This window comes from Bombina bombina, chromosome 1 (genome assembly GCF_027579735.1).
Source record: "Bombina bombina isolate aBomBom1 chromosome 1, aBomBom1.pri, whole genome shotgun sequence".
NCBI lineage: Eukaryota > Metazoa > Chordata > Amphibia > Anura > Bombinatoridae > Bombina > Bombina bombina.
Genome location: NC_069499.1, coordinates 309,784,312 through 309,809,679, shown reverse-complemented (window position 1 = coordinate 309,809,679; position 25,368 = coordinate 309,784,312). Strand labels below are relative to the sequence as shown.

At 39.7% G+C, this 25,368-nt stretch overlaps 1 protein-coding gene across 1 annotated transcript in view; it reads left to right on the top strand.

Moving 5' to 3' along the window:
* The window catches only part of EPB41L5 (erythrocyte membrane protein band 4.1 like 5), a 405,052-nt gene that overhangs the window by 196,880 nt on the left and 182,804 nt on the right, over positions 1-25,368 (top strand). The window contains exons 6-7 of the mRNA XM_053712169.1: positions 17,851-17,895; positions 20,465-20,517. Coding sequence (XP_053568144.1) covers positions 17,851-17,895; positions 20,465-20,517 — 98 coding nt within the window. The remainder of the gene's footprint in view (positions 1-17,850; positions 17,896-20,464; positions 20,518-25,368) is intronic.

Below are 25,368 nucleotides of genomic sequence, written 5' to 3'. Positions count from 1 at the left end.
TTCTAAGAAAAGCTTATTTGTGTTCAGGTAATCTTCTTAGACCTGCTATATCGTTGGCTGATGTTGCTGCAGCTTCAACTTTTTGGTTGGAAGCTTTAGCGCAACAAGTAACAGATCATAATTCTCATAGCATTATTATTCTTCTTCAACATGCTAATAATTTTATTTGTGATGCCATCTTTGATATCATTAGAGTTGATGTCAGGTATATGTCTCTAGCTATTTTTGCTAGAAGAGCTTTATGGCTTAAAACTTGGAATGCTGATATGTCTTCTAAGTCTACTCTGCTTTCCCTTTCTTTCCAGGGTAATAAATTATTTGGTTCTTAGTTGGTTTCTATTATCTCAACTGTTACTGGAGGGAAAGGAACTTTTTTACCACAGGATAAAAAAATCTAAAGGTAAATTCAGGTCTAATAATAGTTTTCGTTCCTTTCGTCACAACAAGGAACAAAAGCCTGATCCTTCATCCTCAGGAGCGGTGTCAGTTTGGAAACCATCTACAGTCTGGAATAAATCCAAGCCTTTTAGAAAATCAAAGCCAGCTCCTAAGTCCACATGAAGGTGCGGCCCTCATTCCAGCTCAGCTGGTAGGGGGCAGATTACGTTTTTTCAAAGAAATTTGGATCAATTCCGTTCACAATCTTTGGATTCAGAACATTGTTTCAGAAGGGTACAGAATTGGTTTTAAAATAAGACCTCCTGCAAAGAGATTTTTTCTTTCCCGTGTCCCAGTAGATCCAGCGAAGGCTCAAGCATTTCTGAAATGTGTTTCAGATCTAGAGTTAGCTGGAGTAATTATGCCAGTTCCAGTTCTGGAACAGGGGCTGGGGTTTTATTCAAATCTCTTCATTGTACCAAAGAAGGAGAATTCCTTCAGACCAGTTCTGGATCTAAAAATATTGAATCGTTATGTAAGGATACCAACATTCAAAATGGTAACTGTAAGGACTATCCTGCCTTTTGTTCAGCAAGGGCATTATATGTCTACAATAGATTTACAGGATGCATATCTGCATATTCCGATTCATCCAGATCACTATCCGTTTCTGAGATTCTCTTTCTTAGACAAGCATTACCAGTTTGTGGCTCTGCCGTTTGGCCTAGCAACAGCTCCAAGAATTTTTACAAAGGTTCTCGGTGCCCTTCTGTCTGTAATCAGAGAACAGGGTATTGTGGTATTTCCTTATTTGGACGATATCTTGGTACTTGCTCATTCTTCACATTTAGCAGAATCTCATACGAATCGACTTGTGTTGTTTCTTCAAGATCATGGTTGGAGGATCAATTTACTAAAAAGTTCATTGATTCCTCAGACAAGGGTAACCTTTTTGGGTTTCCAGATAGATTCAGTGTCCATGACTCTATCTTTGACAGACAAGAGACGTCTAAAATTGATATCAGCTTGTCGAAACCTTCAGTCACAATCATTCCCTTCGGTAGCCTTATGCATGGAAATTCTAGGTCTTATGACTGCTGCATCGGACGCGATCCCCTTTGCTCGTTTTCACATGCGACCTCTTCAGCTCTGTATGCTGAACCAATGGGCAGGGATTACACAAAGATATCTCAATTAATATCTTTAAAACCGATTGTACGACACTCTCTGACGTGGTGGACAGATCACCATCGTTTAGTTCAGGGGGCTTCTTTTGTTCTTCCGACCTGGACTGTAATTTCAACAGATGCAAGTCTTACAGGTTGGGGAGCTGTGTGGGGGTCTCTGACGGCACAAGGGGTTTGGGAATCTCAGGAGGTGAGATTACCGATCAATATTTTGGAACTTTCAGAGTTCTTCAATCTTGGCCTCTTCTAAAGAGAGAATCGTTCATTTGTTTTCAGACAGACAATGTCACAACTGTGGCATACATCAATCATCAAGGAGGGACTCACAGTCCTCTAGCTATGAAAGAAGTATCTCGAATTCTGGTTTGGGCGGAATCCAGCTCCTGTCTAGTTTCTGCGGTTCATATCCCAGGTATAGACAATTGGGAAGCGGATTATCCCAGTCGCCAAACGTTGCATCTGGGCGAATGGTCTCTTCACCCAGAGGTATTTCTTCAGATTGTTCAAATGTGGGGACTTCCAGAAATAGATCTGATGGCCTCTCATCTAAACAAGAAACTTCCCAGGTATCTGTCCAGATCCAGGGATCCTCAAGCGGAAGCAGTGGATGCATTGTCACTTCCTTGGAAGTATCATCCTGCCTATATCTTTCCGCCTCTAGTTCTTCTTCCAAGAGTGATCTCCAAGATTCTGAAGGAATGCTCGTTTGTTCTGCTGGTAGCTCCAGCATGGCCTCACAGGTTTTGGTATGCGGATCTTGTCCAGATGGCTTCTTGCCAACCGTGGACTCTTCCGTTAAGACCAGACCTTCTGTCGCAAGGTCCTTTTTTCCATCAGGATGTCAAATCCTTAAATTTAAAGGTATGGAGATTGAATGCTTGATTCTTAGTCAAAGAGGTTTCTCTGACTCTGTGATTAATACTATGTTACAGGCTCGTAAATCTGTATCTAGGGAGATATATTATAGAGTCTGGAAGACTTATATTTCTTGGTGTCTTTCTCGTCATTTTTCCTGGCATTCTTTTAGAATTCCGAGAATTTTACAGTTTCTTCAGGATGGTTTGGATAAAGGTTTGTCTGCAAGTTCCTTGAAAGGACAAATCTCTGCTCTTTCTGTTCTTTTTCACAGAAAGATTGCTAATCTTCCTGATATTCATTGTTTTGTACAAGCTTTGGTTCGTATAAAACCTGTTATTAAGTCAATTTCTCCTCCTTGGAGTTTGAATTTGGTTCTGGGGGCTCTTCAAGCTCCTCCTTTTGAACCTATGCATTCATTGGACATTAAATTACTTTCTTGGAAAGTTTTGTTCCTTTTGGCTATCTCTTCTGCCAGAAGAGTTTCTGAATTATCTGCTCTTTCTTTTGAGTCTCCTTTTCTGATTTTTCACCAGGATAAGGCGGTGTTGCGAACTTCTTTTGAATTTTTACCTAAGGTTGTGAATTCCAACAACATTAGTAGAGAAATTGTGGTTCCTTCATTATGTCCTAATCCTAAGAATTCTAAGGAGAAATCATTGCATTCTTTGGATGTAGTTAGAGCTTTGAAATATTATGTTGAAGCTACTAAGACTTCCCGAAAGACTTCTAGTCTATTTATCTTTTCCGGTTCTAGGAAAGGTCAGAAGGCCTCTGCCATTTCTTTGGCATCTTGGTTGAAATCTTTAATTCATCATGCTTATGTCGAGTCGGGTAAAACTCCGCCTCAAAGGATTACAGCTCATTCTACTAGGTCAGTTTCTACTTCCTGGGCGTTTAGGAATGAAGCTTCGGTTGATCAGATTTGCAAAGCAGCAACTTGGTCTTCTTTGCATACTTTTACTAAATTCTACCATTTTGATGTGTTTTCTTCTTCTGAAGCTGTTTTTGGTAGAAAAGTACTTCAGGCAGCTGTTTCAGTTTGAATCTTCTGCTTATATTTTCAGTTTTTTTTTTCATTATAAAATGTAATCTTTATTTTGGGTGTGGATTATTTTTCAGCGGAATTGGCTGTCTTTATTTTATCCCTCCCTCTCTAGTGACTCTTGCGTGGAAAGATCCACATCTTGGGTAGTCATTATCCCATACGTCACTAGCTCATGGACTCTTGCTAATTACATGAAAGAAAACATAATTTATGTAAGAACTTACCTGATAAATTCATTTCTTTCATATTAGCAAGAGTCCATGAGGCCCACCCTTTTTGTGGTGGTTATGATTTTTTTGTATAAAGCACAATTATTCCAATTCCTTATTTTTTATGCTTTCGCACTTTTTTCTTATCACCCCACTTCTTGGCTATTCGTTAAACTGATTTGTGGGTGTGGTGAGGGGTGTATTTGTAGGCATTTTGAGGTTTGGGAAACTTTGCCCCTCCTGGTAGGAATGTATATCCCATACGTCACTAGCGCATGGACTCTTGCTAATATGAAAGAAATGAATTTATCAGGTAAGTTCTTACATAAATTATGTTTTTCGTTCCTTAAGGTACAAATATGCTTCCAACTGTCAAAGGGTCCATGTCTGTACCATTTAATCCCCCAAAAAAGTTACAAGCGCTTGTGTGACCAAAAGGTTCAGGGAGTTGGGTGGTTCAAGGCTGCCAAACCCTGCAAGTCCATATAATATCTGCACTTGAGCATTATTTCCCAAGATGGTAAATTATTTTATACTTTGAGATCACTGTGGATAACTATATTGCCAATTATTCAGTGAACACACAATTGGCAATCATCCATACATGTTGTACAGCAAAATAGTTAATGTTCAATAGTTGTTGATTATATGCAAAAGGTGGACAAAACAACAAAAAATACTTAAAAGGACAGTCTACACCCCAATTTTTATTATTTTAAAAGATAGATAATCCCTTTATTACCTATTCCCTAGTTTTGCATAACCAACAGTTATATAAATACACTTTTTACCTCTGTGATTATCTTGTATCTAAGCCTCTGCAAACTGCCCTCTTATTTCAGTTCTTTTGACAGACATGCATTTTAGCCAATCGGTGTTGGCTCATATGAACTCCATGAGCACAATGTTATCTATGACACACATGAACCAATACCCTCTAGTGGTGAAAAACTGTCAAAATGCCCTGAGATAAGAGGTGACCTTCAAGGGCTTAGAAATTAGCATATGAACCTCCTAGGTTTAGCTTTCAACTAAGAATACCAAGAGAACAAAGTAAAATTGGTGATAAAAGTAAATTGGAAAATTGTTTACATTACATTCCCTATCTGAATCATGAAAGTTTATTTTGGACTAGACTGTCCCTTTAACCCATATCTTCACTGACGCTATGTTGCTGGTTCTAAATGGCTCCCAAGCACTTAATTAACATTTTAATGTTTATATTTAGAGCATCAAGATGAAAACTCTTACACATAAAGCAGTTATATTAACTTAAATGACAAAGCAAAAAATGCATTTATAAACTCTGTATGAGTAACTCATATACAATGTTACCAATGCACAAGAGAATTCTGGGTAAGTTATGCAAATTACATATGCAAATTCTCAGTTTTTTTGCTTCAAAATAATACTGTTTCTCCAACATAGGTGTGTCCGGTCCACGGCGTCATCCTTACTTGTGGGATATTCTCTTCCCCAACAGGAAATGGCAAAGAGCCCAGCAAAGCTGGTCACATGATCCCTCCTAGGCTCCGCCTTCCCCAGTCATTCTCTTTGCCGTTGTACAGGCAACATCTCCACGGAGATGGCTTAGAGTTTTTTAGTGTTTAACTGTAGTTTTTATTATTCAATCAAGAGTTTGTTATTTTAAAATAGTGCTGGTATGTACTATTTACTCTGAAACAGAAAAGAGATGAAGATTTCTGTTTGTAAGAGGAAAATGATTTTAGCAACCGTTACTAAAATCGATGGCTGTTTCCACACAGGACTGTTGAGAGGAATTAACTTCAGTTGGGGGAACAGTGAGCAGACTTTTGCTGCTTGAGGTATGACACATTCTAACAAGACGATGTAATGCTGGAAGCTGTCATTTTCCCTATGGGATCCGGTAAGCCATTTTTATTACAGAAAAAAAAAAAAAAAAAAAGGGCTTCACAAGGGCTTTCTAAGACTGTAGACATTTTCTGGGCTAAATCGATTTATATTTTATACTCCATAGCCTTGAGGAATTATTTTAATCTTGGGAATTATGTAAAATAACCGGCAGGCACTGTATTGGACACCTTATTCTCTAGGGGCTTTCCCTAATCATGGGCAGAGTCTCATTTTCGCGCCTGTATTGCGCACTTGTTTTTGAGAAGCATGACATGCAGATGCATGTGTGAGGAGCTCTGATACATAGAAAAGACTTTCTGAAGGCGTCATTTGGTATCGTATTCCCCTTTGGGCTTGGTTGGGTCTCAGCAAAGCAGATACCAGGGACTGTAAAGGGGTTAAATATAAAAACTGCTCCGTTTCCGTTATTTTAAGGGTTAAAGCTTCCAAATTTGGTGTGCAATACTTTTAAGGCTTTAAGACACTGTGGTGGAATTTTGGTGAATTTTGAACAATTCCTTCATACTTTTTCGCAATTGCAGTAATAAAGTGTGTTCAGTTTAAAATTTAAAGTGACAGTAACGGTTTATTTTAAAACGTTTTTTGTACTTTGTTATCAAGTTTTTGCCTGTTTAACATGTCTGAACTACCAGATAGACTGTGTTCTGAATGTGGGGAAGCCAAGGTTCCTTCTCATTTAAATAGATGTGATTTATGTGACACAAAATTTAGAGAAAATGATGCCCAAGATGATTCCTCAAGTGAGGGGAGTAAGCATGGTACTGCATCATCCCCTCCTTCGTCTACACCAGTCTTGCCCACACAGGAGGCCCCTAGTACATCTAGCGCGCCAATACTCCTTACTATGCAACAATTAACGGCTGTAATGGATAATTCTATCAAAAACATTTTAGCCAAAATGCCCACTTATCAGCGAAAGCGCGACTGCTCTGTTTTAGAAAATACTGAAGAGCATGAGGACGCTGATGATATTGGTTCTGAAGGGCCCCTACACCAGTCTGAGGGGGCCAGGGAGGTTTTGTCTGAGGGAGAAATTTCAGATTCAGGGAAAATTTCTCAACAAGCTGAACCTGATGTGATTACATTTAAATTTAAATTGGAACATCTCCGCGCTCTGCTTAAGGAGGTGTTATCCACTCTGGATGATTGTGAGAATTTGGTCATTCCAGAGAAACTATGTAAAATGGACAAGTTCCTAGAGGTCCCGGGGCCCCCCGAAGCTTTTCCTATACCCAAGCGGGTGGCGGACATTGTAAATAAAGAATGGGAAAGGCCCGGTATACCTTTCGTCCCTCCCCCCATATTTAAAAAATTGTTTCCTATGGTCGACCCAAGAAAGGACTTATGGCAGACAGTCCCTAAGGTCGAGGGGGGCGGTTTCTACTCTAAACAAACGCACCACTATACCCATAGAAGATAGTTGTGCTTTCAAAGATCCTATGGATAAAAAATTAGAAGGTTTGCTTAAAAAGATGTTTGTTCAGCAAGGTTACCTTCTACAACCAATTTCATGCATTGTTCCTGTCACTACAGCCGCGTGTTTCTGGTTCGATGAGCTAGAAAAGGCGATCAATAATAATTCTTCTTCTTATGAGGAGATTATGGACAGAATTCGTGCTCTCAAATTGGCTAATTCTTTCACCCTAGACGCCACTTTGCAATTGGCTAGGTTAGCGGCGAAAAATTCTGGTTTTGCTATTGTGGCGCGCAGAGCGCTTTGGTTAAAATCTTGGTCAGCGGATGCGTCTTCCAAGAACAAATTGCTTAACATTCCTTTCAAGGGGAAAACGCTGTTTGGCCCTGACTTGAAAGAGATTATCTCTGATATCACTGGGGGCAAGGGCCACGCCCTTCCTCAGGATAGATCTTTCAAGGCCAAAAATAAACCTAATTTTCGTCCCTTTCGCAGAAACGGACCAGCTCCAAGTGCTACGTCCTCTAAGCAAGAGGGTAATACTTCTCAAGCCAAGCCAGCCTGGAGACCAATGCAAGGCTGGAACAAAGGAAAGCAGGCCAAGAAACCTGCCACTGCTACCAAGACAGCATGAGATGTTGGCCCCCGATCCGGGACCGGATCTGGTGGGGGACAGACTCTCTCTCTTCGCTCAGGCTTGGGCAAGAGATGTTCTGGATCCTTGGGCACTAGAAATAGTCTCCCAAGGTTATCTTCTGGAATTCAAGGGGCTTCCCCCAAGGGGGAGGTTCCACAGGTCTCAATTGTCTTCAGACCACATAAAAAAACAGGCATTCTTACATTGTGTAGAAGACCTGTTAAAAATGGGAGTGATTCATCCTGTTCCATTAGGAGAACAAGGGATGGGGTTCTACTCCAATCTGTTCGTAGTTCCCAAAAAAGAGGGAACATTCAGACCAATCTTAGATCTCAAGATCCTAAACAAGTTTCTCAAGGTTCCATCGTTCAAAATGGAAACCATTCGAACAATTCTTCCTTCCATCCAGGAAGGTCAATTCATGACCACGGTGGATTTAAAGGATGCGTATCTACATATTCCTATCCACAAGGAACATCATCGGTTCCTAAGGTTCGCATTCCTGGACAAGCATTACCAGTTTGTGGCACTTCCGTTCGGATTAGCCACTGCTCCAAGGATTTTCACAAAGGTACTAGGGTCCCTTCTAGCGGTGCTAAGACCAAGGGGCATTGCAGTAGTACCTTACTTGGACGACATTCTGATTCAAGCGTCGTCCCTTCCTCAAGCAAAGGCTCACACGGACATTGTCCTGGCCTTTCTCAGATCTCACGGGTGGAAAGTGAACGTAGAAAAAAGTTCTCTGTCTCCGTCAACAAGGGTTCCCTTCTTGGGAACAATAATAGACTCCTTAGAAATGAGGATTTTTCTGACAGAGGCCAGAAAATCAAAACTTCTGAACTCTTGTCAAATACTTCATTCTGTTCCTCTTCCTTCCATAGCGCAGTGCATGGAAGTAATAGGTTTGATGGTAGCGGCAATGGACATAGTTCCTTTTGCGCGCATTCATCTAAGACCATTACAACTGTGCATGCTCAGTCAGTGGAATGGGGACTATACAGACTTGTCTCCGACGATACAAGTAAATCAGAGGACCAGAGATTCACTCCGTTGGTGGCTGTCCCTGGACAACCTGTCACAGGGGATGAGCTTCCGCAGACCAGAGTGGGTCATTGTCACGACCGACGCCAGTCTGGTGGGCTGGGGCGCGGTCTGGGGACCCCTGAAAGCTCAGGGTCTTTGGTCTTGGGAAGAATCTCTTCTACCGATAAATATTCTGGAACTGAGAGCGATACTCAATGCTCTCAAGGCTTGGCCTCAGCTAGCAAAGGCCAAGTTCATACGGTTTCAATCAGACAACATGACTACTGTTGCGTACATCAACCATCAGGGGGGAACAAGGAGTTCCCTGTCGATGGAAGAAGTGACCAAAATCATTCAATGGGCGGAGACTCACTCCTGCCACTTGTCTGCAATCCACATCCCAGGAGTGGAAAATTGGGAAGCAGATTTTCTGAGTCGTCAGACATTTCATCCGGGGGAGTGGGAACTCCATCCGGAAATCTTTGCCCAAATCACTCAATTGTGGGGCATTCCAGACATGGATCTGATGGCCTCTCGTCAGAACTTCAAGGTTCCTTGCTACGGGTCCAGATCCAGGGATCCCAAGGCGACTCTAGTAGATGCACTAGTAGCACCTTGGACCTTCAAACTAGCTTATGTATTCCCGCCGTTTCCTCTCATCCCCAGGCTGGTAGCCAGGATCAATCAGGAGAGAGCATCGGTGATCTTGATAGCTCCTGCGTGGCCACGCAGGACTTGGTATGCAGACCTGGTGAATATGTCATCGGCTCCACCATGGAAGCTACCTTTGAGACGAGACCTTCTTGTTCAAGGTCCGTTCGAACATCCGAATCTGGTCTCACTCCAACTGACTGCTTGGAGATTGAACGCTTGATCTTATCAAAGCGAGGGTTCTCAGATTCTGTCATTGATACTCTTGTTCAGGCCAGAAAGCCTGTAACTAGAAGAATTTACCACAAAATATGGAAAAAATATATCTGTTGGTGTGAATCTAAAGGATTCCCTTGGGACAAGGTAAAAATTCCTAAGATTCTATCCTTTCTTCAAGAAGGTTTGGAGAAAGGATTATCTGCTAGTTCCTTGAAGGGACAGATTTCTGCCTTGTCTGTGTTACTTCACAAAAAACTGGCAGCTGTGCCAGATGTTCAAGCCTTTGTTCAGGCTCTGGTTAGAATCAAGCCTGTTTACAAACCTTTGACTCCTCCTTGGAGTCTCAATTTAGTTCCTTCAGTTCTTCAGGGGGTTCCGTTTGAACCCTTACATTCCGTTGATATTAAGTTATTATCTTGGAAAGTTTTGTTTTTGGTTGCAATTTCTTCTGCTAGAAGAGTTTCAGAATTATCTGCTCTGCAGTGTTCTCCTCCTTATCTGGTGTTCCATGCAGATAAGGTGGTTTTACGTACTAAACCTGGTTTTCTTCCGAAAGTTGTTTCTAACAAAAACATTAACCAGGAGATAGTCGTGCCTTCTTTGTGTCCGAATCCAGTTTCAAAGAAGGAACGTTTGTTGCACAATTTGGATGTTGTTCGTGCTCTAAAATTCTATTTAGATGCTACAAAGGATTTTAGACAAACATCTTCCTTGTTTGTTGTTTATTCTGGTAAAAGGAGAGGTCAAAAAGCAACTTCTACCTCTCTCTCTTTTTGGATTAAAAGCATCATCAGATTGGCTTATGAGACTGCCGGACGGCAGCCTCCTGAAAGAATCACAGCTCATTCCACTAGGGCTGTGGCTTCCACATGGGCCTTCAAGAACGAGGCTTCTGTTGATCAGATATGTAAGGCAGCGACTTGGTCTTCACTGCACACTTTTACTAAATTTTACAAGTTTGATACTTTTGCTTCTTCTGAGGCTATTTTTGGGAGAAAGGTTTTGCAAGCCGTGGTGCCTTCCATCTAGGTGACCTGATTTGCTCCCTCCCTTCATCCGTGTCCTAAAGCTTTGGTATTGGTTCCCACAAGTAAGGATGACGCCGTGGACCGGACACACCTATGTTGGAGAAAACAGAATTTATGTTTACCTGATAAATTACTTTCTCCAACGGTGTGTCCGGTCCACGGCCCGCCCTGGTTTTTTAATCAGGTCTGATAATTTATTTTCTTTAACTACAGTCACCACGGTATCATATGGTTTCTCCTATGCAAATATTCCTCCTTTACGTTGGTCGAATGACTGGGGAAGGCGGAGCCTAGGAGGGATCATGTGACCAGCTTTGCTGGGCTCTTTGCCATTTCCTGTTGGGGAAGAGAATATCCCACAAGTAAGGATGACGCCGTGGACCGGACACACCGTTGGAGAAAGTAATTTATCAGGTAAACATAAATTCTGTTTTTAACACAGCCATCCTTTTAACAGGATTATTACAGCAAACCAGAAATCACTCACTAGACAGCCTGTTTTGTTCTTTTTGGAACTCATCAGTAGGAGATAGATTTCTGGTTGCTGCATTGGTTAAGCTATTCAAGGTTAAACCAAAATTCATTAAAATTATGGGGGGAGATAAAAAACTGAAATTAAAATCCTCAAAATTAAATCAATGTAAATATTTGCATAGGAAATTAGCACATCTATACATTGATTTAATTTTGAGACATGGAGGATTTTAATTTCAGTTTTTTATTTCCCCCCCTAATTTTAATGAATTTGCATATCTAATTTGCATAACTTACACAGAATTCTCTTGTGCATTGGTAACATTGCATACAAGTTATTTCTGGGAAAAAGCAAGCGGGGATACTTGCCTAGATGTGCTAATTTCCTATTCAAATATTTACATCGATTTAATTTTGAGACATGGAGATTTTAATTTGTTTTTTATCTCCCCCCATAATTTTAATGAATTTTGGTTAAACTCTATAAAATATACAAGAGCTGTACAAGAACCAGTTTAAAAAAAAATGAAATACAATTCTGACTTTTCCCCAGTCACATACATCGCCATCTATTGGTTGAAAGTTCCTGGACATAGTGTAACACAGCGCCATCTATTGGTAGAAGGTTCATCACCAAAATGTGTACTGGGGAAAAAGACTCATTTGCATATATTTAACATTAGGTGACAATTAAAATATATGGGTTACGTTTTATTGCTTAGAAGAATCCCCCTTCCTTTTGTTAGTTATATTTTATTATGTGGTTTTCTATATGTTATCTCTGTTTTATGTGGCGTGTGTCACCATAAGTTAAAGGGACAGTATAGCCTCATTTTCATATAACTGCATGTAATAGACACTACTATAAAGATGCACAGATACTGATATAAAAATCCAGTATAAATCTGTTTAAAAACATACTTAGAATTACAAACCTCCAGAACATCATAGGGCAATACATTTGGCAAAAAATCAGACCACGTATCCCAAAGAGCACTATGTTTTTCCCCAGACTAAGGGGAGGGTTGGGAGTATCGAACATTGAATTATATAGACAAGCAATACTATTGCAGCGACTGGTAGAATGGTGCCACAATTCAACTGACAAAAGATGGATCCAACTAGACAGGGAGCTGCTGAGCACCGAGAACGTGGGCATGGGTTTCCCCTCACTCAAGACCGGCTGAGGTCTCTCGCTCTTCACTCTGGCGGGAGGTGTTCTCAATTTGGGATAAACTCCTTAAAACCTCCACCCATGTTTCCACAATACCCTCCCCTATGACACCGTACAGAAGAAACCCTGATATACCGACAATGGGTCTCCCCTCACTGGAAGGTCCTTGTCCACAGGCGCAACAACTCGCCATAAAAAATATAATGATAGGAAACAGGCTGGTACGGAGAGAGGATTTCTCTGACAGTACTGGGGGTCCCCCCCCCCCCCCGTCTTGGTTCGCTTATACCCAACTGGCACATATATTACAGACACACAAAAGAAAAGATGAGTTTGGCCGAACATTGACTAGATTTGAAACCCTATGTTCACAGCAAAAGCAGCCTGCTCATGTGATTTCCAAAATTTATAATATTCTCATATCTACGGGCGGTACTGAGTATCCCTCTTTCACTCACAAATGGGCTAGATATTTAGATAGAGATCAGTCAAAAGGAATGGGACTGAGCTTTTGAGAACCATAAAATAGCCACTATCTCCTCTGTCACAGAAATGAATTTCAAAATACTAGCTAGGTGGTACCTAACCCCGGTTAGACTGCAGCACATATACGGGAAGTGCTGTGGAAGGTGCTGGAGGGGATGTGGGGAAGAAGCAGACTTTCTACACATATGGTGGGACTGCGGGGAACTGGGCACCTTTTGGTCGGATGTGATCAATGAAATAAATAAGAAACTCAACTCACACATACAAAGTGACCCAAGCATCATTCTTTTTCTGGACTTGCCTAAAATTCTCAGCAGGCCCAGAAAACGTCTGTTGTTCATTATGTTAAATAGCGCCAAGGCCCTTATCCCCCAGAGATAGAAATCTTGCGAGGCCCCCACAGTGGCCTTATGGAGAGGTCAGGTTTCCTCCCTTCTCCAAGTAGAAAGATACCAATACATGAAAAATGGGACTATGGACCTATTTGAAGCAATGCTAGAACTCTGGGACCCCTCTCCCAGTGCTCCCACTGGTTAACTCCTATTACCAGCTAATGCAAGCACACCCATTCTCACTCCCCTAACTGATACACCATTTATCTCTCCGCCTCCCTTTTCCCCTCCTCTCCTCCCTCCTCCCCTCCCCCTTTTTTTTTTTTTCTTTTCTTCTTCTCATCTTTATCTTTGATCATCTCTATCTTTACCATAATTCTTCTTAAACCTTTATATACATTTGCCCAAGTATCTTTGGAAAGTCACTTGAGTTACACCACGAAGGGCAACCAGATAGAATATTTCACTTGTCCGACAATTCACACGGACTACCTCCTTTGTCTTATGTTATCTATTATTATATGGTTTGCATTTATTAGAAAATTTTAAAAATGAGCTGTACTAGTTTTAACAAGGAAAATTTCGAAAAGGACTTTATAATTGGACTCTTTGGCGGACTTTAAAGATGTTCTAACACTCAGAAGAACATATGTGTTACAGGTGCCTTGACCACACAAAGTTTTGTAATACTTGATTTTGCTGTATTATCTTCCTTTTCATTGTTGTACAATATATGCTCAATAAAAACCGTTTAAATAAAAAAAAACAAAAAAAAAAAACATACTTAGAAGCTCTGTTTAGCTCTGTTGAAAAGGTAGCTGGAAAGCCCACTGTAAGTGACAAATAGACACTCTCCCCTCCCCCTTCTTTTGCATATAAAAAGACCCTTTACACAAACAGGAGCAAGCTGGAGTAGGTATCTGACGGTATTCTCAGAAAACTTTGGGGCTTGGTTAGGAGTCTGAAAATCAGAGCAATGTTATTTAAAAATAAGCAAAACTATACATTTAAAAAAAAACAATAAACTTTATGGGCTATATAAATAGATCATCTACAAAACATTTATGCAAAGAAAAAAATGAGTGTAATGTCCCTTTAAAGCTAGACAAACACTTATATACATACTGAGCAAGAGCACAGAAGGTGAATGTATTTTTAAATATTATATTATAAATTTGATGGAACAGCATTTTTATATATGCTATGTTGAGTACATATTTGCCATCATGAGGTACAATGGGCTTGTCACTGGGGCAGTACTCTTAAAAGGACAAATGTGCACCTTTTTAAGGGTATATTATGGTTCCATAGCAACGAGGTTCAATTTAGTCACCAAAAGTACATATTTTCCTTTAAAAGGTACAATCTGCAAGGGTACCAATATGTCCCCATGTTAACCCCTTAACGACCAAGGACGTACGCCACACGTCCTCAAAAAAAAAATACAGTTAATGACCGAGGACATGTGGCGTACGTCCTTGGTCTGGAAAGCAGCTGGAAGCGATCCTGCTCGCTTCCAGCTGCTTTCCGGTTATTGCAGTGATGCCTCGATATCGAGGCATCCTGCAATAACCCCCCCCTTGGCCATCCGATGCAGGGAGAGCCACTCTTTGGCCCTCTCTGCACCGGACATCGGTGGCCGGTATCGTTGGTGGGTGGGAGCAAGTCTGGGAGGCGGGTGGGCGGCCATCGATGTGCCGAGTGGAGGGGGCGGGATCGGGGGCGGGATAGACGGGGGCGCGCACGGGGGGCGGCGGGCGGGCGGGCGCGTGCACGGGGTGGGAGCGGGAGGGAACCGCTACACTGCAGAAAAAAAAGTTAAGAAAAGTTTTTTTAAAAAAAACAAATATAAAAAAATAATAATGCTCATCTAAGGGTTCCTGAAGGGGTGGGGGGTTGGTCTTGGGGGGGAAAGCTACACTACAGAAAAGGGCAAAAAAAACCCCAAAAAACATACTTTTTGTTACTAAACTGGGTACTGGCAGACAGCTGCCAGTACCCAAGATGGCGCCCATTAAGGCAGAGGGGGAGGGTTAGAAAGCTGTTTGGTGGGGGATCAGTGAGGTTGGGGGCTAAGGGGGATCCTACACAGCAGCATATGTAAATATGCCACACACAAAAAAAAGCCCAAATATAGCTTTTATTTTAGTACTGGCAGGGGATAATTGTGGGGTGGGGGAGGGAAGAGAGCTGTTTGGGAGGGATCAGGGGGTCTGATGTTTTAGGTGGGAGGCTGAGCTGTACACTAAAGCTAAAATTAACCCTGCAAGCTCCCTCCCTACAAGCTACATAATTAACCCCATCACTGCTAGCCATAATACACGTGTGATGCACAGCGGCATTTGGCGGCCTTCTTATTACCACAAAGCAACGCCAAAGCCATATATGTCTGCTATTTCTGAATAAAGGGGATCCCAGAGAAGCATTTACAACCATTTGTGCCATAATTGCACAAGCTGTTTGTAAATGATTTCAGTGAGAAACCTAAAATTGAGAAAAATGTAACGTTTTTTTTAATTTGATCGCATTTGGCGGTGAAATGGTGGCATGAAATATACCAAAATTGGCCTAGATCAATACTTTGGGTTGTCTACTACACTACACTACAGCTAAAATTACCCCTAAAAGCTCCCTACATGCTCCCTAATTAACCCCTTCACTGCTGGGCATAATACACGTGTAGTGCGCAGTGGCATTTAGCAGCCTTTTAATTACCAAAAAGCAACGCCAAAGCCATATATGTCTGCTATTTCTGAACAAAGGGGATCCCAGAGAATAATTTACTATAATTTAAGCCATAATTGCACAAGCTGTTTGTAAATAATTTCAGTGAGAAACCAAAAGATTGTGAAAAAATTAGTGAAAAAGCGAACAATTTTTTGTATTTAATCGCATTTGGCGGTGAAATAGTGGCATGAAATATACCAAAATGGGCCTAGATCAATACTTTGGGATGTCTACTAAAAAAAAATATATACATTTCAATGGATATTCAGAGATTCCTGAAAGATATTAGTGTTCTAATGTAACTAGCGCTAATTTTGAAAAATAATGGTTTGGAAATAGCAAAGTGTAAAACGGTATATAATATGTGTGGGTACAGTAAATGAGTAAGAGGAAAATTACAGCTAAACACAAACACCGCAGAAATGTAAAAATAGCCTTGGTCCCAAACGGACAAAAAATGGAAAAGTGCTGTGGTCATTAAGGGGTTAAAGGGTACAGCGAATGTACCTTTGAGGGTACTGCCCCAGTGACAAGCTGTTGTACCCATAAAGGTACAATTTTTACACATTTTTTCTGACAGTGATACAGATGTTGAGGAGATTTTCTTTTCAGCTTGTTACAGTTATGCTGGATCACTTTCAAATTATTTAGCATATGGGTATTATGTCCCTTTTATTAAAATAAAAATGCTAAGCTTTAAAGGTTGTTGGATAATTTGCACATGCCTTACACATATGTATTTGACTGGTACCTGTGGAACTGATGATCAATGAATAATTGATAGACTGCTCTACAGGTTCGACACAGTCAGATATCTATAAAGGGACAAAAAAAATGGTTTCTTTCATGATTCAGAGCATTCCATTTTAAACAACTTTGCAATTTACCGCTATCAAATTTGCTTCATTCTCTTGGTATTTCTTTGTAGTGTAGTAATGACCTACTGGGAGCTAACAAAACACATTGGATGAACTGATAACAAGAGGTATATATTTGCAGCCACCAAAAAGAACAAAGTAAATTATATAATAGAAGTAAATTGGAAAGTTTAAAATTGGATGTTCTATTTGAATCGTTAAAGAAAAACGTTGGGTTTTAAATCCCTTTTAAAGGGACATTATACACTAGATTTTTCTGTTTTGTAGATGATCCATTTATATAGCCCATATAGTTTTTTTACTTTTTTATATATAAAAATAGATAGTTTTGCTTATTTTTAAATAACATTGCTCAGATTTTCAAACTCAACCAAGCCCCCAAAGTTTTGGGAGAATATCAACGTATACCTACTTCAGCTTGCTTCTGTTTGTGTAAAGGGTATTTCCATATGCAAAGGAAGGTGGAGGGGGGGGGGGGGTCTCTATTTCCCACTTGCAGTCAGTGTTCCAGTAACCTTTTAAACAGAGCTAAACTGGAAGCTTCTAAGTAAGTTAAACGGTTTTATACTGGATTTTTATATCCGTATCTGTGCATATTATTCTTTATAGTAGTGTCTATTACATGCAGTTAAATGAAAATTGGTGTATACTGTCCCTTTAAGTGTCTCGTGCAAAAAAGGGGCAGAGCACATCTGTTTCGGGTGCTTTTGTCCAGTGCAACAGTCTCTTTCTCTCTCTCTCTCTCTCTCAAGCAATGATTAAATAGCTATCAACACTAGACACATTAGCGTTAAAGGGACATGACTTACAAAATTGCATAAGACCAACCTCACACATGCTGCTAATTGTAATTCCTATTGTATGATTTTAATGAGTTGTAAATCCTTGTTATTGCAAGTAGTTAGTTCACCTACATATGACAAATGAGCTAAAGGGGCAGTGACTCATATCACTTAATTACTATGAAAATCACCCTTTTAAGTTAAATGTAAGCATTTCTTCTCATATACATATTTTTCCAATTATTTTAGAATCTTGTTCTTTCATATTTCTATAGCTTGCCAAGAACACAAGAAAAGCTTGGTAGTTTGACAAAATAACATAAATCAGTATTTATCCTTATTTTAAATAGTTGCTTTACTTTGTGCATGCTGATGATGAAAGAAATAATGTTCAAAACTTAGATAACTAATTCTCTGTGCATCACTATAACAATTTGTTCATTCTCTCCCAGGTATTTGTTTGTTCAACAACTGAAACAAGATATACTCAGTGGAAAGTAAGTTACAGTGTGTATTGTTGAATGCTACTCGTGTGTCTGGCTATGCAGAGAGCTTAAGCTTGTATGATTTTGAGTTTGTTGTTGATCTGCATTTTAGTTTAGTTTGCTGAAACATCACTGGAAATATTTATTAGGGGATTAAAGTATAATGTACTCAGGGAAGCAGCTGATAAGTTTTTTATATTCAAAGCCGCTACATGAACACCATTTTCAAATTGGCATGGCTTCATGTCCTTGTACAGGGAGGTTGATTTCTGCTTTCTTCTAACACCTGTTTACATAGTGCTTCTATAATTAATACTACAGTATTCTAATTTTCAGTGTAGGTGGTGGTTTCAATAGGCGAAGCAGCTATTTCAAATGACAAGATAGAGATAAAGGAGCTATTAGTAATCAATTTAATACACCCCAGCAGGTAAATAGATAATTGGGAACACTTTAGAGGGAAACATTTCCCAGTACAATGTTAGTTTGTTTACTCATTCTACAAATTTTCTGTTTATATTTTTTACCATAGTATGGTTTGAACAAATGAAATTCATCATAATGGTAATGTGCGCTTTTCCCTGATCTATTTTCGACAAGTAAACCTAGCCATCATAAACTTATTATTACTAAAAAAGGGCGGTGATGTAAAGGCTGTGAAATAGTATAACTTTTTATATTGTAAACTAATACTAAACAAAGCAATGATTATACTTGGCTTCAGAATACAATGGCAGGCAAGTAGGTCATGGCAAACATGGCATTTACACACTGAAGGAGCTTCATCACCAGTTGGCAAATACTCTGTGGTCATTTCACAGCAAGTTCTCATCTCAACAGGAACAGGACACAAATTTGTTCCCACAGAGGCTGTGTGTACAAGTTCAGTAAAAAAAAACTCCACACACAGACTCCGCAACAGGTTCCCAACAATTCTCTTATGAGATCTGCTAACTCAATCTGTCTCATAGTTCTGCTCATATGTTCACCTAACAATTCGTCTAAAATCCATCTGCTTCTTTTTTTCTTTGTCCCCTTCAGTAAGCAGTGATGTAGCTACCTTTCTTCATATTGTATTAAAACAAATATTTATTGGCCATAACAAATGTATTACTTTTCATAACTTGTAATACTGCTAAAGAGACACAGTATTATAAACATATTAGAAAGTATGGACTGCTCTGTACACTATATGTCCAAAAGTATGTGGAGACACCTAATTATTTGAGTTCAGGGTTTTCAGCTACACCCATTGCTAACCGGTGCATAAAATCTAGCACATAGCCAAGAAATCTCCATAGAAAAACATTGGCAGTACAACAGGTCATGCTAAAGAGCTCACTGAATTTAAATGAGTTGCAAAATCAGTTTGAGAAACTTCTGCCCTACTAGATCTGACCTGGTAACTGTAAGTGCTATTTTTGTGAAGTGGAAGTTACGATGAGCAATAACAGTCTAGCCACTAAGTGGTAGACCATGCACACTCAAAGAGCAAGGCTGCTGAGTGCTGAATAGTATAGCATGTAAAAATTGCCTATCATCTGTTGAATCACTCACTACAGAGTTCCAAACTGGAAACCAAAATCAGCTCAAGAACTTTGATGAATCATGCTTAACTAACAGGCAGTCTGATGGAAGAATCTGGACGTGGTGGATTCCAGGAGAACACTAACTATCGAAAGCATAGTGCCTACTATAAAATTTGGTGGGGAGGGATAATAGCTTATGGCTGTTCTAAAGGGTATGTGCTAGGTCCCTTAGTTCCATTGAAGGTTGATTTTAATGCTACAGAAGATATTTTAGACATATGGGTGCTTCCAACTTTGTGGTAACACAACATCCGTGTTGATCCCCATGCCTTTGGAATGGGATGTCCAACAAGCTCATATTGGTGTGATGGTCAGTTGTCCACATACTTTTGGCCATATAGGGGGTTTGTCAAGGCCAGGCGCTAAGAGAAGGAAACAAAAACAAGAAAACTAAAGTGCTGAGACTCAACAGACAGCTTTAGCCTGCATTTCTACTGAAAGTAAAGAAAAAACGCTTTAATATGGACTTTATGATTTAACTTCTTGATTAGTTGTGTATGAAGTTCTTTATATGAGAATGTCAGCATATTAAATATATTTATAAAAAAATTAGATCTTGTTGTAAAGTAACCCTTTTCAAAAAATTTTTTTAACCAAATTACTCTCTAATGACATCTATCTCCATGCTAAAAATTCTAAATAAGTACATTTTTTTTTTTTTTTTTTTTTTTTTTTTTTTTTTGCTGTTGTGTCCACTTATGGGGAACCTATTCTTTTTACCTAAAAACGACAACTGATTTATTTAACTTTTTTGTGTGAATAATGAATGCCAGTCCAAGGTAAACTGAAAAATTTCAGCCATATCTTTTTTAGCCATTTTATAGGTAAAGTTTTTGAAAACAGCATTTGCCAACTAATACAAAGCAGTTCTGGTTGCCATAGTAATATTTAAACTGTTTATCTTTGTAAAATTGAATTCTGGTACTTTAAGCTGATGCATGAAAACAAACACTCGTTAATGTTTCTGCGTCTGTCTCCTTTCTGTATTTAAGATTGGAATGTCCCTTTGACACCTCAGTGCAGTTGGCAGCATATCTCTTACAAGGTAAGATTATATTTTTTGTGACATTTTCCTCAGATTTAAACCAAAAAAGTAAAGAAGTAGTTACCTATATGTATAAATAGATATCAAAAAGAATGACACAGGCAGAACTTACAGTGAAAAAGTTATCAGTATAATTTTATTTAAACCTCATAAAACACTGGTGAAAACAAACTGGAATTAAGTTGAGGAGAATGCAATCTTAGTGTGTACTACACCCTCTCCTTTTCACACCCGATCCAATTTTACTTAGGAAGTGTGATCAATGAAACTGTCACACTATCCACTTTGATATTGTGTGCATACTGTTGCTTTAAAATCGCCATTTAGGAAAAAGGGCATTCCTTGTTGGGAAGACCCTGTAGTCAATCCCTGGAGGAGGTGGGGTGAAACATGTCACGTGTGGCTAATCACTTTTGAAACAATGCTCTGAGCCTGTGTGAAAACTGCACCTGTGTGTTAGGCTTGTGACTGCTGAGGCCTTTGCCGGCTGGACATTGTGGGAGCAGGTCCCGGAGAGAAATTCCCTACTTGCAAGGAGACCTGTGAGAACCATCTAAGCAGCAGAAAATATGCAAAAAGCATTTTCTACACCGGAGCAGCGATATGTATCTATATACTATTGAAGTTAGTATTGCTAACAAAGAATGCCCTTTTTCCTAAATGGCGATTTTAAAGCTACAGTATGCACACAATTTCAAAGTGGATAACTTGTGACAGTTTTAGTGTGTATAAACCCCCTTACATAGAGTGCCCCTTTCTTTCATAAGGTGGTGAGAGTCCACGATTCATTACTTCTGTGATTTACTTATCTGCCACTAGGGGAGGCAAAGCTTCCCAAACCATCAAGAGCTCTTCATCCCTCCCACTTCACCGTTATTTTAGTTTAAACTTTGCCTCCCAGGAGGTTGTTGAAGAATTGAGGGGCTCTTCAGATTTCATTTGAGAGGGGTTCTCAGACTAAGTTGAGGCCTGAATTTCCCCCTTGGAGTGCTACTACAGAGACACAGAGGGGATGCGGTCTCCGTCCATCTTGACAAGAAGAGCTTTGTGGCTCAAATCTTGGTCAGTAGACATGGTATCAAAGTCTAGCCTTTTAAACTCTTCCTTTTAAAGGAAAGATTTTATTTGGACCTGATCTAGATGCTATTATCTCTACTGTTACTAGAGGTAAAGGTGTTTTTCTCCTTTAAAGGACCAGTCAACACAGTAGATTTGCATAATCAACAAATGCAAGATAACAAGACAATGCAATGGCACTTAGTCTGAACTTCAAATGACTAGTAGATTTTTTTTCTGACAATTTTAAAAGTTATGTCTTTTTCCACTCCCCCTGTACCATGTGACAGCCATCAGCCAATCACAAATGCATACACGTACCATGTGACAGCCATCAGCCATTCACAAATGCATACACACTTATTCTTGCACATGTTCAGTAGGAACTGGTGACTCAAAAAGTTTAAATATAAAAAGACTGTGCACATTTAGTTAATTGAAGTAAATTGGAAAGTTGTTTAAAATGGCATGCTCTATCTGAATAATGAGAGTTTAATTTTGATTGAGTGTCCCTTTAAGACAAGAAGTCTAAGGGAAAAGGGAAATCTTCAAATAATTTTCATTCCTTTCATCAATAAAGGAACCCAACAATCTTCCTCCTCCAATAAAAAATAAGACTCTTCCAGAACTTTGTGAAAAACTAACCCTTCCTGGAACAAGTCTAAACAGTCCAAAGTTGTCTCTTAAATCACATTTACGGATTAAATTCTGGTAGGGGGAAGTTACACCTTTTTCAAGGGGCCCGGTCTCAAACTGTACAGGATCCTTGGGTTCTAAACAAAGTTTCTCTGGGATACTGCATGGGTTTCAGATCAAAGTCTCCCAGAGGAAAGTTTCTTTTGTGCCATGTTTCAAAGAACCCTGTGAAAGCTCAAGCCTTTCTTTGTGTTCAGGAACTAGAACTCATGGTAGTAATAGTTCCAGTTCCGATATCAGAACAAGGTTTTATATTCCATTCTCCTCATATTTCCAAAGAAAGAGGGAAACTTACTGACCAATTCTTGATTTAAAGACTCTAAATAAATCTTTCTTCAAGATAGAAAAAATAAAAATAAACAACCCTTCCCCTTATTTAGCAGTGGCAATTTATTTCCACTATAGATTTAAAGGTTGCCTTCCTTCATATTTCTGTCCTCGGAGACAATCATTGGTCTTTTGTTTTGCCTTTTAGGACAAACATTATCAGTTTGTTGCTCTTCCATTTGGTCTGGCTACCACTCCCAGGATCTTTACAAAGGTTCTGGGAGGCCTCCTGTCTGCAATTCAGACTCAATCTTTACCTTTAGCTGTATCTCATACAAACAAACTTTTGTTGTTTCTTCAGTAATGGCTTGAGGCTCAACATTCCTAAGAGTTCTCTAGCTCCCCAGACTGGTGTATATCTTCTTGGAGTTATATTACACTCCACTTCAATTATATTTTCTCAAACAGATCAAAGACAATCCAAATTGCAGGCAACATGTGTGAAACTTTAGTCTCTGTCCAATCTTTCCATGCATTGGAGTTCTAGGTCTGATGATTGCAATATCAGATGCGATTCCATTTGCTTGTTTTATATGAGACCTCTTAAGTTATACATGCTTTGTCAGTGTTTCAAAGACTACACTCGGCTATCTCCAAAGATCCTTTTGGATCCAGATACAACAATTTCTCTATTTTGGTGGATGGAGAACCAAATCCATTCTTCAGGGAGCGTCTTTTTCCATCCATCCTGAACAATAATCAACACTGATGCAAGTCTCTCTGGTTGGGGTATAGGAGAGTACAGGGAGTTTGGTCTCCTCAATAGGTAAGGTTACCACTAGAAATCTTAGAACTCCGTGCTATTTCAGGGCTCTTCAAAACTGCCCCTTCTGAAAAAAGAGATTTATCTCCTCTTCCAATCAGACATTATCACAGTGGTAGCATACATCAATATCCAAAGGGGGTATCTCGCAGTTTTCTAGTAATGAAAGAAATCTCTTAAATTTTGTCTTGGGCAGAGAAGTATAGTTACTGTCTGCCATGCATATCCCAGAGGTAACAAATTGGTTGTTGTCAATCTCTGCATTTGGTAGTGTTCAATCAGATCTATCACAAGGTCCCTTCCATCATCAAGATCTCAAGTCTCTAAGCTTAAAAGCTTAGAGATTGAATTCTTGATTCTGCAACAGAGAGGTTTTTCTGATGATGTGATAGAAACCTCAATCCAAGACAGAAAACCTGTTACTAGAATACATTATCTCAAGATTTGGAAGACATTTTCTAGAGTGGTGTGAAAAGAATAACTTAAATTGGCATTTCTACGGAAATTCCTAATATTCTTAAAATTTTTCAAGAGGGTTTGAATAAAAAGAACAGCTTTGTCTGTGGGTTGTATCACAAAAAGAATGCGAAACTACCGGTTATTGGAAATTTTGTCCATGCTTTAGCTAAAATTTGTTTTGTACTCAAGCAAATTTTCCTTTCATAAGGGTGAAGTGGGAGGAATGAAGTGCTCTTGACGGTTTGGGGTAACTTTGCCTTCTGTTAGTGTGAAGGAAGTGAATACCAGGCGTTAATGAATCGTGGACACTTTCCACCATGAAAGAATGGAATTTATCAGGTAAGCATACATTTACTTTTTTTTTTTTTTTTTGCTTGAGTCAGTTCAGTTTCTACCTATTTAGCCTTAGCCAGGCTTACCTGATGCTTACCTCAAAGAGAAATTTTAATTTGCGCCTCTGCTCCAAGGTTTCAGCCATGCTTATGTTCTTGACTTTGAGTACTACTTTAACTGTGGTTTTTAACTCCGCTATGGGGGTTAAACTCACAATATTGCATTGCCTCTAGTGATAAAATGACATGCTCTAATCAATTAGAAACATAGTGAAAAATTACATGCTCTCACTTCTACATTACATTTAGTGTCTCTAGAGCTCCCCCTATGTTTCCAATATATTGCAATGCACTATTTTGGTGTCTCTCAAATGCTTTAAATATGGTGAGTTGCACTTGCTAACTCTTTTGATAAATTAGTTTTTGTTTTTTATTAGCTACCTTTTTAAATTTGCAAAATGTATAGCACTATTTTTAAGTGTTGCGTTTGTGAAGTTTTGATTCTCTTCTGAATCCAGGGATTTATAAGGAATGACCTGTGGCCGGATGGTAAGCTGTCTGAGTGCTTGACTGATAAGTAGATTCTATTCAAATGAGATGTGAGCTAAGCTGGATTTATAAACATTGCATCTAGATGTAACAAGACCTGATATTGCCAGGCCAAAACCTTGCTTGGCTTGTGTTTTTTTTTTTTACAAATAAAATAGTAAGATGTGCATCCTCCTGCATTCAGTGCCAAATTTCCATTTGTTCTCCTATAGAACTTATATGAAAAAAAAATCTAATCAAAATATATATATACTAGTCCTAAAGCCCGTTCACACGGGCCATTTTTTGCAGTACAGTGGTCCCACCCCTGGCGTTCTCTCCCTCCCACTCTCTTTTGCTTTCTCTCTCTCCCCCCTCTCTTTTGCGCTCTCTCCCCCTCTCTCCATCTCCCCCTCTCTCCATCTCCCCCTCTCTCTCTCTCTCTCTCTCTCTCTCGCTCCCCTCTCTCTCTCCCCCCTCTCTCTCTCTCTTTCTCTCTCTCCCCCCTTTCTCTCTCTCCCCCCTTTCTCTCTCTCTCTCTCCTCTCTCTCTCTCTCTCTCTCCCCTCTCTCTCTCTCTCTCTCCCCCTCTCTCTCTCTCTCTCCCCTCTCTCTCTCCCCTCTCTCTATCTCCCCTCTATCTCTCTCTCTCCCCCCCTCTCTCTCTCTCTCGCCCCCTCTCTCTCTCTCT